We start from the raw sequence: 12,550 nt of genomic DNA on the forward strand, positions 1-12,550 counted from the left end.
GGATTGTCCATAAACTAGATTGAATGCAGGATTAATATAATATATTAATAAATGATACCTACAAACAACCAATTGCAAAAGTTTGTGTCAACTCTAGTAACGTTTTAATGTATTAAAGTACATTTATATAAACTACTCTAAGATTATCTTTTCTCTACCATTAACCAATGTAAAAATATGTAACCAAGAATCAAAAATGCGACGATTGAGACAGCTAAGCAAGATACATCTTTCCAATAAGCTGATACATTGAAGCCAAAAGTACTCAAGATCACGGCACCAGGAACTTCGATTGATAACCCGTACTTCTTTTCTTTTAAGATTAAATCCTTGACTTCGTTGATTGCTAATGCCTCATATGCGTAATGGAATATTGAAATCCATTCTAACCATTTAATTTGAACAGCAACATTTTCGCTATTAATAAAAAGACCAGCAAATAATAAGGAAAATAATAATACTAAAACTCCGACCATGGTGGAAGTACCAGGTTCTTTAAGTAAAATACCAACAACCAAGACTTCTGCTGCTATAGAAATATTGAACATGACCAATACTAGGATGGTTTTTAAGAAACCATTATTTTCCATCGTTAATCCCACCAATGGGTAAAGAATACTGACCAAAATTATTGGTGGCAATACTCTAAGAGGTATAATATCACAAATTATCTTACTCAAGTAATAGCTTAGTGGATGATAATAGTTATTAGCTCTTTCACGAATGAAAATAATTCGCTCAGTAGAAAATGAATGCAATTCAGTTAGTGCCGAAAATCCAAATAATGCCAATACAAAGAAAAACAATCCCAATCTATTTTGGAAGCCACTTATATCGTTTTCAACATCATAATACAAATATCCACAAAATGCACCCATTGCCAAAGATATAATGTAATGACTTAATAATAATTTAGGGTTTCTGTAAGAGTTTTTAAATGTTCTAGATGCCAAAATTAATAATTGGCTTGAAAATGTTGCCTTCTGGTATTGATTCTTAAATTCTATCCTGGTAGGATTGTCCTTTAAATCATTTATATCTTGTTTCAATTCAAGTGCCAAAGATGATTCGTTGTAAATTGTTGGTAGTTTGTTTCTAATTTGTATATAAGTTTCTTCTTCTCCAGTTTTATCTTGTTTTTGGCGGACTGTACTATAATTGTATTCGTCTCTATGAACTGCAAAATGCTCCCATTCTTGTGTTGTATCTATATCAGTTGCATTTGGATTGACAAATGCTTGATGGGGGTCAATTTCCGTGTCACCAGGTAAGTTTTCAAGATCATTACTAGAACTTAACAAATTGTTTGCATTTTTAGACTTCTCAACTTTAAGTAATTTTTTATGATCCACAGTAATATCTATCAAATAATCAGCAATGTTATATCCTAATGGACATTTATATCCATTTTTAGAGAAAAAATCATTACACTTAATCATATCTCCCGAATAAATCAAATCACCTTCACTTAATAAAAGCAACTTATCAAACAAAGAAACAATATTACTTCTAGGCTGATGGATGGTAAAAATTATCGTCCTTTCAAAGTCCCTGGATAACTTGACCAAACAATCAATAACATTCCTTGCATTATATGAATCTAATCCAGAAGTAGGTTCATCTAAAAATAAGATTGATGGAGATGTAACCAATTCACATGCAATAGAAACCCTTCTCTTTTCACCTCCTGAAATGCCTCTTTTGAAATCCGAGCCAATGATGCGATCTTTAATTGATAAAATTCGTAATTCACTAAGGACTTCAATAACTCTAGTTTCTTTGGCTCTTAAGCTCATATTTCTTGGTAACCTAAGTAACGCACTATTCAAAACAGTTTCATAAACAGTCAATGTAGAAATTAATTGATCTTCTTGGTCCACAAACCCCACCATCTTTTTGTAGTCTTTCGGGTCTAATGAATTACCGTTTATGTAAATTTGACCTTTGACATTCCCATTTTTATTTTTGCCGGCCAAAATATCTAGTAAAGTTGTTTTGCCTGCACCTGAACCACCCATAATAGCTAAACATTCACGAGGACGGACTAATCCGAATACATTATTTAAAACCTGTTGGCCAGTTTTCACCTCATAACTTATATTTTCGAAAGAAAGTGTAGTCGGCGTGAAGTTTTCATTTAATGCATTGAATTCTCCTTCTATAGGCTCATAAGAATCACTGTCGTTAGTCTTGAATAAAGGTGTCTTTGAAATATTATAAAGCGACGTCACAATAACCAAACCACATAAGAAAGCAACTCCAATGATCATCACTAAATTACTAAGTGAGAGTCTATTTTTATCAGGTAAATCGTAGCCGGGAATCTCACTTTTATGAATACATTCACCTGATTTACATTGTAATGTAATGAATGGGTCACCAAATACTGACGAGATTAAATCATTCATGCTTGGTTCTGAGAAACGACATTTCTTATCGTTGATATCACAGGAAAAATCACCAGGACCTGTAATGGTCTCAGTCAAGAAGTCAGAAATATCAATTGATCCTGCCTCACCGCATAACATTCTACCAGGTAAACATTTACATGCTACCTTATTACATTTATAATGCGTGCTGTTAGAATTCAAGTCATATTCGAATTCACACTGATCAAGGTCACAATAGAATGATTCCTTTTGATCAATCCAAAACTGAAAGTCACAAGCAGCAGCAGTCTTATTACAACTAAAAGTAGCTTGGGGCTTTTGTCCTTTTAAAATAGAGATAATCTTCTTATTAGTAACATCGCACATCTGATGGAACTTATTAACGATAATCCCAGACTTATAGCATGTACCCTTTAAACCTTCTGGCATGAAAGCGTCGCATGACTCGTCATTTACACACATGTTACAATTAATACCCTTCCAGCCTTTCTTACATTGGCACGTTTCATTTGCTTTTCTCATCGGCCTATTCTTATTCCCATCTGAAAGTGCTCCACATAATGGCTCAGAACAGTCCATTCCACCATATCCATCCCGGCACTCACACATACCAGTGAATGGATTGCATTGAGAAAATTGAGTACATTGAAAATTTGGCAAGTTACAATTAAAGCAGGGCGGACATTTTTCATCATCATCATCAGTTTCTTGGTTTAGCAATGCCTGCTTAACATCAAAAACATCATTAAAGACCACGTCTCTTTTTATCTTGTCAAACGAATTGTATATATCAACCTTGTTGTTATTTTCCGAGAAGGCAAGCGTAGGGAAAGTGGCAAGCAAACTTAGCGATAAGCTAATTGAAAATTTGATTTTCATTTTAGACTTCAAATTCAATCCAACGACAGAATAGATACCTTAATAATTTTCTCTACTATTGATAACTGTCCTTCAACTAAATCGAGGTATGTTGCTTTCAATTGTATTCGTTAAATTCAAAATTATATCCTATATAAGAAAGTTAGCGAGAGTATTGATAAGATTATACAGTACAAAAATGTCGTATATTATATATATTGTTCAAAATCTTAGACCATAACTATTTAGCCTAGCATTTATTAATTACTCTCTTAAGAGGCTCAATATATTGCTCTTTCAATTCATCCTTAACATAAACAATATAGTAAGGGGTAGCAGTATTCCCCTCTACAAAATTGAATACTTCAGATGCGGGCACTTCAGTTACTGTCTCGTCATTGTACTTTCTAAAAATATTCTTCTTGGGGTCTCTAATATAAACCCAATAGTGACCATAACTTGCTTCACCTCTATGAATGAAAATAGCGAAAATTGAGTAGCCAACTTTAGTATACGAGGTAAATTGGTTGGAGACTTTGTCACCTAAACTTTGCAAATCAGTATCTATAGTTTCTAATTTTTGCTTTAAATTGTCAATTTGCTCTTGGAGAGCTACTATGGTTTCAGCTTTAACGCTTAATGTTTCGTGGGTGATCACCTTTGCCTCTAAAAATTTCTTAGTGGCGATCAAAGAATCCATAATCGATAAGTTTGTTGTGTCATCAATGTGTAATAGTTCAACTTTCTTTGCTCTTAACTGCTTGATTTCAGACTTCCATTGGAAAACTTCACTTCTTTTTCTTAATATGTCTTCATCTTCAGTATCCAAATAACGGTCAAGGTATATATTCTCACCAAACGGAATTGGCTCGATCGATTTATAAGCCATGAGTTTTTCTCTATCAAACATAACCCTTTGCACATGAAATTGAAGAACATTAGGCAATTGACTAATAGTTAATGATTTCTTAACTAGACCTTCTTCTAATTTTACAGTATCCTCGCTGAAATAACTATCCAAGGAGTCGTATATATCCTTAGGATGATCACTAACATTTATAATTAAACTGAAAAATCTTTCATACGATATTCTTTCCTTTCCTTGAGCGTCTAAGGGGGTTATAGTTTGCTTTGTTTTACCGCTGAATAATTCCTTGATCATATCATATTGTTCATTGTCATCTTCTAACGATTCTGGTTCTAATGCAGTTTCAATTTGAAACGTAACATTTTCAATGCACTCGGTGACATCCTGTTGTCTTCCAACCTCAATCGTACTTTCCATCTGATCGGTACTTATAGGTAAAATCTTGGGTTCGTCTTCTCGTTTATCAGAATGTATTGAGTTCGATTTATCGGGCGTGGAAATCTCTTCTATCGAATCTGATGTTGTGTTCTCATCACTTTTAATAATGGATGGGTCATCAATCATTTCTGCTTCACCAGAAATACTGGAAGAATCAGACGAAACTAAGATCGGAGAATCCTTTGAATTTTCAACTGTTTCTTGATCATCAGAAATGTCAATCACATCCTGTTTATCAGTCTGAATTCCTACGTTTTCTGACTTGAATGAGACCGGTTGAGATAGTGGTAAAAATGATAAATAAGCTAATTCCTTGCTTGGCTGAACACATCTTTTATCCGTGTATATCATATCATTGAATAAATTTCTCAATGGTAGATGAATTGGTTCGATCTTTGAATTTCTGTATCTTCTACCTTTCTACCGCCAATTTTACGATTCTTTTGTTTTGATTGATCAATATTTCGTTCATCAAAAGCCAAAATCATATCCCTTAATGGCTTAAGACAAAAATAATATTGTAATAATGAATTCAAATAACATGTATTACCAATATTATCCAAACCAGCCGGCCAATTTTCTGCAGGTAGTAATGAAGAGTCAATTTTACCTGTAGCTAAGAAGCTAGACAAAATTTTTGATTTTCTTTCCTTAGCAATTGTTTTGAGACATTGTCTTAAAACTCTAATATCACCAGCGTCAGTCAAGTTCATTAGTTTATTTTGGAATTTAGTAATAATTTCAAAGTCATTTGCAGTTAATTCACAATCAATCACTTCCAAAGAATCTGCAAACGAGTAATGAGTACCGACCCCCAAAATATTTGGCAATTTAACTTCAATATAGTTCATTAATAAGTAGCTCTTTCTATGAAATGCGACTGAAAGCAAAGCTTTATTCAAAAACGTTATTTCGTTTGAGTTGGTATTGAACCCATTAGATGTTAATGTATCATCCATCTTAAATTCATATGCTGTAATCACAACTTCATCTTCTGTGAGTTCTTCGATATTTAGCTCATCGATAGCTAAGTTTAGAGGAATGATCTCCTTTTTCAAAAACCCATTAATCGTTTCACTGTTTCTAACCTTTCCAATTGTTCTTAAAAGATTATTAAAGTAGGCGTAATTCTTTGGATCGTTCTTATACGAAGTTGTATACATCGCAATTATGAAGTCATCATCTATTCGGTTACTATCAGCGGCACCTGTTTCAATACCTAACGCCTTTAGAGCAATTTCATAATCACTAAAGCCAATCAATTCACCTTTTTGTGAAAGATTCGTGTAGTACGCCCTTAATTTTCCACTGGATGAAGTCAGATTTGTTCTATAGTTAATCACATTTTTTAAGGAATCGACATAGTGCAATTTATTCGATGGATCGGACTTAATTGTGTTTTCAAAACACTTAATTATAAGTTCGTCCTGGAAAAAAGTACAAATGTTAAGGTTAATACAGAATGGCAATTGGTTGGAATCGTGACCTCTTCCAAATGTTTGGCACATATGTTTGTCAAATTCATTGAATGTACGGTAGACCAATGACAAACTGTCACTGAAAGTATAAACCGAATTGAATTCATTGGGTTGTGTTCCATATATTCTTGCAATGTAAATTATCTCCTGAATCTTCCTGATATATGATTCGCGTAAATATGGATTAGATACCACATCCGGTGGAATCAATTCATTTTCACTGACTTTGAACGAGAGTTTATTAAACAATAATTGCAAATCAATTTGGGAGTTCAACGAAGAATTATTAACATTAATTGTCTTTATAGATTGACCTGGCGGAAGAAGTATTGGACCTTTCAACACTTTTATCAAGGTCTTAAAGCAATGAACAGATGTTGGGATTGTTTCTGGAGACAAGTTCGAATCTGGATGTTTCTCAATTTCATTTAAATACCTCTTCTTTATACTCTCTTGGTCATGCAATGGAAAAAGATCATCATTTGAAAATTCCGGCGAAAAGATAGAAACCCGTAGTATATGGTTATTTGGACTATTAAGACTCTTGAAGTATGCATCATCTATTAAATTTTCTGGAAATTTGGGGGTATCGGTCTTGCTTAAAAGAAAATCCAAATCATCCTGCGATAATAGTTGCTTTGGTATTACGTGATATTCGTGTTTATCAATAACTTGCGTAATGGGTTGACCCAAGTCATTTTCAAGAATAGAAAGTCTGAAGTGGTTAACATCATTCTCATTAACAATCAACCCACGGATTAACGTTAATGTCTGATTTCTATCCTCATTTATAATTCTCTCAATCGAGGGTGAATATTCCAACGCATTACTAAGTATCAACATCTCGTATCTCGTCAACCGTGAGTTCAGACTTGCAATCCTGGCTAATTCGTGTGAATAATCAATTGCCTTTCTATTTAAAAGACTCGAATTGCTAATGTCTGGGCATTGTAACTTGTAAGGTATAGTCCAATGAATATCATCTAAAATTCGATTTAACGTTTTAAACGGATATTTTTTTAGTTCCTCAGAGTTAATTGAAGTATATGTATACAGTTGTGGTGTTTCCGTACTATCAGCATTTAAAAAGGGATTATTACTTCTAAGAGTAATGTCAGGATTGGAATCATTATTCGCCATTGTATCGCTATTGACTTCTTCAGCCTCCCTCGTGTCACTATTAGAGGGTGAAGAATGAGTCAGAGCTTTCTCCTGGTCTCGATCCTGACTAGATTGTACCATAATTGTAACTATTACTAATATATGTTAATGATCAATTGATTGTGTGTCTCTAATCAAGAAGATACTAAGAAAAATCACAAAGTAACACAAAATCAGATACATTGAATTTTCATACATCGGCTTTCTAAAGATATAGAGACAATTAGTCAAGTCAAATCGTATTAGAAGATAAGATATAACCTGTTAGAGCGTTGAAATGGCACAACAACCAGCTACATTTGATCTAGAGAAAATCAAAGAAAATTCGGATGGGTCAATGTCAGGTATAGCTAAGCTGGCATTCAATGAAGTCGTAGTGAATAATCCATATTTTGCTGCCGGTGGTGGTTTGATGTTATTAGGAACATCGTTAGCATTAGCACGTAAGGGAATAACGGTATCATCAGGATTTATTTACCGTCAGTTGTTGGTGGACTTGGAGATTCCTTCCAAAGACAAGTCGTACTTGTGGTTTTTGGAATGGATGTCCCAATACAAGCACAGGACTTCCAGACACTTATCGGTGGAAACAAACTATATTCAGCATGATAATGGAGCTGTTACGACGAAGTTTTCGTTGGTTCCTGGTCCTGGGAAGCATTTAATCAGATATAAGGGTGCGTACATGTTGGTTAGTAGAGAAAGATCAGGAAAGCTATTAGACATGACCAATGGGAGTCCATTTGAAACTGTCACATTGACTACATTGTACAGAGATAAGAACTTATTCCATGATTTGTTAGGGGAGGCTAAGAAATTGGCATTAAAAGTTCGTGAGGGTAAAACTGTGTTGTTCACGTCATGGGGACCAGAATGGAGACCCTTCGGACAGCCTAGAAAGAAAAGAATGTTGGGATCAGTTATTCTTGACGAAGGAATTGGAGAGTCTATCCTTAGTGATGTTAAAGACTTTTTAACCAGTGGTGACTGGTATCACAAAAGAGGTATTCCTTACAGAAGAGGATATTTATTGTATGGACCACCAGGTAGTGGTAAGACGTCATTTATTCAGGCAATAGCGGGTGAATTAGACTATAATATATGTATTCTTAATTTGTCGGAGAACAATTTGACCGACGATAGACTTAATCATTTAATGAACCATATTCCTGAACGGTCGATATTACTATTGGAAGACGTTGATGCTGCATTCAATAAGAGAGAGCAGTCGGATGATGGTGGTTATACCTCGGGGGTAACATTCTCTGGTTTATTAAATGCATTAGATGGTGTTGCCAGTGCCGAGGAATGTATAACCTTTATGACAACAAACCATCCCGAACGTTTAGATCCCGCTTTATTGAGACCAGGAAGAATCGATTTCAAAGTCATGATTGATAATGCTACCGAGCACCAAGTCAAGAAAATGTTCTTGAGGTTCTATGAAGATGAATTCGAGTTATGCGAACAATTCTTAGAAAAGTATAGACAATTGAACATGAAAAATATCAGCACGGCCCAATTACAGGGGTTATTCGTCTATAACAAAAGAAACCCCCATAATGCCATCAAAATGGTTGACACGTTAAAAAATCCCAACACTGTATTTTAAGTTTGTATATAATTGAATAGACTTGTATGTATTTTTGTATTAGGTATCCGCTATTGTGTTTGTGTAGTAGTCGTTGATCTCATTATTTTTATGGTTTCTACGTGCTTATTTTAGCACACCAACAAACCAAACTAGCCTCTATAGCGTTTCAGCAACTCGCTATTAGCCAATTCTAAATGATTCGTAGAAATCTCTGTACTACCGCTTCTTTCTTGTATATCACGGCCCTTGTTCATAAGTTTGTTGACATAATCAACATAGAGTAAATAGATCAACAAGTCGCTATCATCATTTTTAAATTGGTAAGTTGTCTTAGAATTCAATACCTTCTTGAATTGTGACTTGGGATAAGATGCTTTGTTAACGGAAACCATCTTATATCTTGTGTTTAATTGGATATACAACCAACTAGAATCATTGATATTTTCATTATGAGGTTCTGTCACTTCTATACAGGAAATGGATATCAATATAGATACTTCATAAATAAATGGAAGACTCAACCAAGCAGCCTAATCATAGTGTATATCTTGGTTAAGTAAGCTTGTAGAAGATGCCCAACAATATAGGCGAACGGTTATTTGAAAGAAAGATATTTACACATTTGTAATCAATGAGAATAGGGATTTAACACCACTATCATATTTATCAAAATCAGCACCATTATCATATTTATCGTATTTATTATCAGCTACTCGATGAAGAGAAGAAATCACAAGCTAGGCTTGTCTTTTTCGGTTTTCTTCATCTGCAGAACTCTTCCTCTTCAAAGGCCCATATGAGTTTAGCATTCTATAAAGAGGTAATCCACCGCCGCCATTTTTTATCAGCTTATCCAACTCGGATACCGAGGGCAATGGAATCAATTTTGGAGGAGCTTCCCCAGATGTATTAATTGAGTATGATGACCCAGATGACACAGATGAGTTCGATAACGCCAGTCGCGATAATGATAACGATGAGTTTGGAGTGGGAATCGACTGTGGGCGTTGCTCATATGTGTTTGAAGATTGCAACGAAGCCCTTTGGGAAACAGAAGGACCGAACAAGTCTGGTGTAGTAGGAGTACTCACCCTTAGGTCAGTATTCATGTTGGGAAATGGGTACTGTTGAAACCCCCTTCTTACTTCAGATGTGTGAGGTGAATGCAAAGAAGTTGGGATATTATTCTTATCCATGAACTTCTCTGGATATGTGTATGGAGGTTGGCCATCCTTGGTCATAGAACCGTCTGGAATAGGTTGTTTGGGTCCATTTTTCGATGAATTATGTACGTCAACATTGGAAGAATCAACATTGGAATCAGCGTTTGGCTGCGAGTAAGATGAGTAATGCAAGTTGGATGAATTATATTGAGGCGTCATCGAATGATGAGCATGCGACTGATGTTGTGGATGTATGTTTTGCGGCTGGTGGCCTTGTGCTTGCGAATTAAGCACATGCAAGTTGTTGAATTTGTTTAGTAAGACCTGTTTAAAGTTTGCTAACTCGTAATCTAATTTTTTATCGTCTTCGCTCTTCACAGCATGGCGCTGCATTATTTCTACCATTTGGATTAGATCAAACTGGCTTTTCTTCTGCTCATTAAACACCAAGTCGACCAGCTTTTGCAACTGGTGGTGCTCTTGTCCTAGGCTAACCAAACTATTCGTCACCTCGTGTAGACGGGCCTCTAACGACTTATCAGAAGCTGGATACCGATGGGGCAGTTTCGAGAGCACTGGTAGCACGCTGGGCGATGGAGCCCCGTCTATTTGTGCAAGGTGGTGGTGTGGTATCATGCCGGGTGGCTGGGGCATTTGGTCCTGTTGCTGTAACTGTAACGTCTGATGATAATGTTGCTGCTCGTGAGTATTTACGTCGGGTTGTTCACCGTTCTGAGGGCCCTTGGAATCTTCTATGCCCGTAGTTTCGTGTATATCCTCCTCGTTACCCCCGGCCGTCTTGGCCGATTCTCTAGTGTGAGTAACGTTTTTCGATGATCTGCGTTTAATCAATTTCAAACTCTCAACGTCTCCCTTACGAAAATGGTTCGCCAGATGGCGAAATTCCCATTTAGCAACGTTATTATCGCCTCCATTCTCGCTCTGTCCCGCATCGTTCACCTTATGAAACCCGTACATGTTCAACTGTCTTATGAACGACGCTATGTTGGTGTGCTTAAAATATTGCGCCAAAACCTTCGAAAACTCCTCGCCGGGCAACAAGCAAAACGACTCACTATTCTCTGTCCACCATATAAGGTGTGAAATATTTCCGTCTTCCAACATATCGTATAGCTTATGGATGAATATCGTCTGCGGTTTGGTCCCGCCAGAAACGCCCACCACCGGCGTGGGCGTTGTGGAAGTCCGTGGGATATTCATCATCTCCTTTGCCAGATGAATCTCTATCGAATCACCTCCTGATTTATTATCCATGATTATGTGTATACCGTAAACCCAAAATAAAGAAAACCTAGGAGAAGAAGATTTTACGTTACAGTACAAATCCACTCGAGTAAGACATTGTGTCATGTGACGCACTGGTAAATCTTTTTATCGTCTACTTACAGCCCACGATGACATGGGAACAGGAGCCAGAGTAGTGGGGAGCGCCAGAGGCACCAAGAAATGGTTGCAGCGAAGGTTTCAGGGAAGGTTGCAGTGAAGGAAGGTCGAATGACGAATCGCTGGTAGATTTCTATGCAACCGGTCGCCAGATAGCCTTGTGCAAGAAAGAAGAAAATACAGGTGATGTAGCATTATGCCCTACGTAGATAGTAAGCACATGTATTGTAAAGGGGTCCCAATTACATTAAGAGATAGGGCCTGGGTAGGCAAGGGTTGTTTTGGTCACAAGTGGTTGACAAGTAAATGGGAAGCCGGACCCTTTGTGACGTGGACGAGAGAGCAAGTGTGTGTGAAGGCCCAATAGACGAGGACGAAAGCGTCTAGGATCGGATTGACGAATGGGAAGTGCGATGACGCAAGGATAAAGTTTGATCCAAGCAGTGACGTGGGAGAAGACTTAAATGTGGTACAGAGGGAGCAATGCCGTACCGCAGGGGACCAGAAAGAGGTAATGCAGCTATACGGAGGGCATATAATAGGACAAAGGGAGGAAAGCCGGTACGAAGACAATGGTGCGAAATGCGTGATCCTAGAGATGAAGTTTCTTTTATACGCAGCAATGAGGAGCGAGGGTCATGTAGGAGAGGTGAGATGAACATAGCGATGGAAGGATGTCGATGGAAGGTAAGGTGGAAGAGGGAGAGTGGGAGAGCGGGAGAGGGAGAGGTGGGAGATAGAGCATAGTAGCATATATATGGGAAACGAAGGGAGGGGCGAGGTGCCGCGAGCCCGCGGCACCTGTTCCGGCACTGGTTCTCACGTCTGTGCTAAATGTAGCTCACATAGGTTACACCGCTCAGAAGGTCTACCCTCGATACCTAGTCATGTCGTACCATCATTGCCACTTCCATCGCCCTCTTCATGAGTGTACTCGACGCCAATGTTGTTCCGAGACCTTCTCTGCGCATGTGCAGATATTTTTCTCATCGGCCAGAATGCGCACTTTATCGCTGACTCAGAGGTGCTTCTGTGCATCGTATGTTGTTTGATGCTATCTCATCTCGTTTCTGATTTTTTGTCCGGTGTATTCTGTGTAGGAAAAGTGCATGTCCATATATTGAATATCTGGTACGTATATATGAATAGTGTGAATAGGATAGTGTAGGATAGTGTAGGATAGTGTAGATGATGTA

The 12,550-nt window shown here is 37.1% G+C and overlaps 6 protein-coding genes across 6 annotated transcripts; 1 reads left to right on the top strand and 5 right to left on the bottom strand.

Annotated features, from left to right (window-relative positions):
• Nucleotides 1-143: 143 nt before the first annotated feature.
• On the bottom strand, nucleotides 144-3,269 carry ADP1 (putative ATP-dependent permease; the record flags this gene model as incomplete). Its single annotated transcript, XM_015614314.1, has 1 exon — nucleotides 144-3,269. One exon carries the CDS (start codon nucleotides 3,267-3,269, stop codon nucleotides 144-146), a length of 3,126 nt encoding a protein of 1,041 aa, XP_015464853.1.
• A 229-nt stretch (nucleotides 3,270-3,498) lies between these two features.
• AC631_05486 (uncharacterized protein) lies at nucleotides 3,499-4,905 on the bottom strand (the record flags this gene model as incomplete). The annotated part of the gene is made up of 1 exon (XM_015614315.1): nucleotides 3,499-4,905. The coding sequence occupies one exon, from the start codon at nucleotides 4,903-4,905 to the stop codon at nucleotides 3,499-3,501; it is 1,407 nt and encodes a 468-aa protein (XP_015464854.1).
• A 17-nt stretch (nucleotides 4,906-4,922) lies between these two features.
• Nucleotides 4,923-7,274, bottom strand: AC631_05487 (uncharacterized protein; the record flags this gene model as incomplete). Its single annotated transcript, XM_015614316.1, has 1 exon — nucleotides 4,923-7,274. One exon carries the CDS (start codon nucleotides 7,272-7,274, stop codon nucleotides 4,923-4,925), a length of 2,352 nt encoding a protein of 783 aa, XP_015464855.1.
• Nucleotides 7,275-7,470: 196 nt separating this feature from the next.
• On the top strand, nucleotides 7,471-8,805 carry AC631_05488 (bifunctional AAA family ATPase chaperone/translocase; the record flags this gene model as incomplete). Its single annotated transcript, XM_015614317.1, has 1 exon — nucleotides 7,471-8,805. The coding sequence occupies one exon, from the start codon at nucleotides 7,471-7,473 to the stop codon at nucleotides 8,803-8,805; it is 1,335 nt and encodes a 444-aa protein (XP_015464856.1).
• Nucleotides 8,806-8,936: 131 nt separating this feature from the next.
• Nucleotides 8,937-9,179, bottom strand: AC631_05489 (uncharacterized protein; the record flags this gene model as incomplete). The annotated part of the gene is made up of 1 exon (XM_015614318.1): nucleotides 8,937-9,179. The coding sequence occupies one exon, from the start codon at nucleotides 9,177-9,179 to the stop codon at nucleotides 8,937-8,939; it is 243 nt and encodes an 80-aa protein (XP_015464857.1).
• A 345-nt stretch (nucleotides 9,180-9,524) lies between these two features.
• On the bottom strand, nucleotides 9,525-11,225 carry SFL1 (Sfl1p; the record flags this gene model as incomplete). The annotated part of the gene is made up of 1 exon (XM_015614319.1): nucleotides 9,525-11,225. The coding sequence occupies one exon, from the start codon at nucleotides 11,223-11,225 to the stop codon at nucleotides 9,525-9,527; it is 1,701 nt and encodes a 566-aa protein (XP_015464858.1).
• Nucleotides 11,226-12,550: the final 1,325 nt, after the last annotated feature.

This window comes from Debaryomyces fabryi (genome assembly GCF_001447935.2).
Source record: "Debaryomyces fabryi strain CBS 789 chromosome Unknown contig00217, whole genome shotgun sequence".
Taxonomy (NCBI): domain Eukaryota; kingdom Fungi; phylum Ascomycota; class Pichiomycetes; order Serinales; family Debaryomycetaceae; genus Debaryomyces; species Debaryomyces fabryi.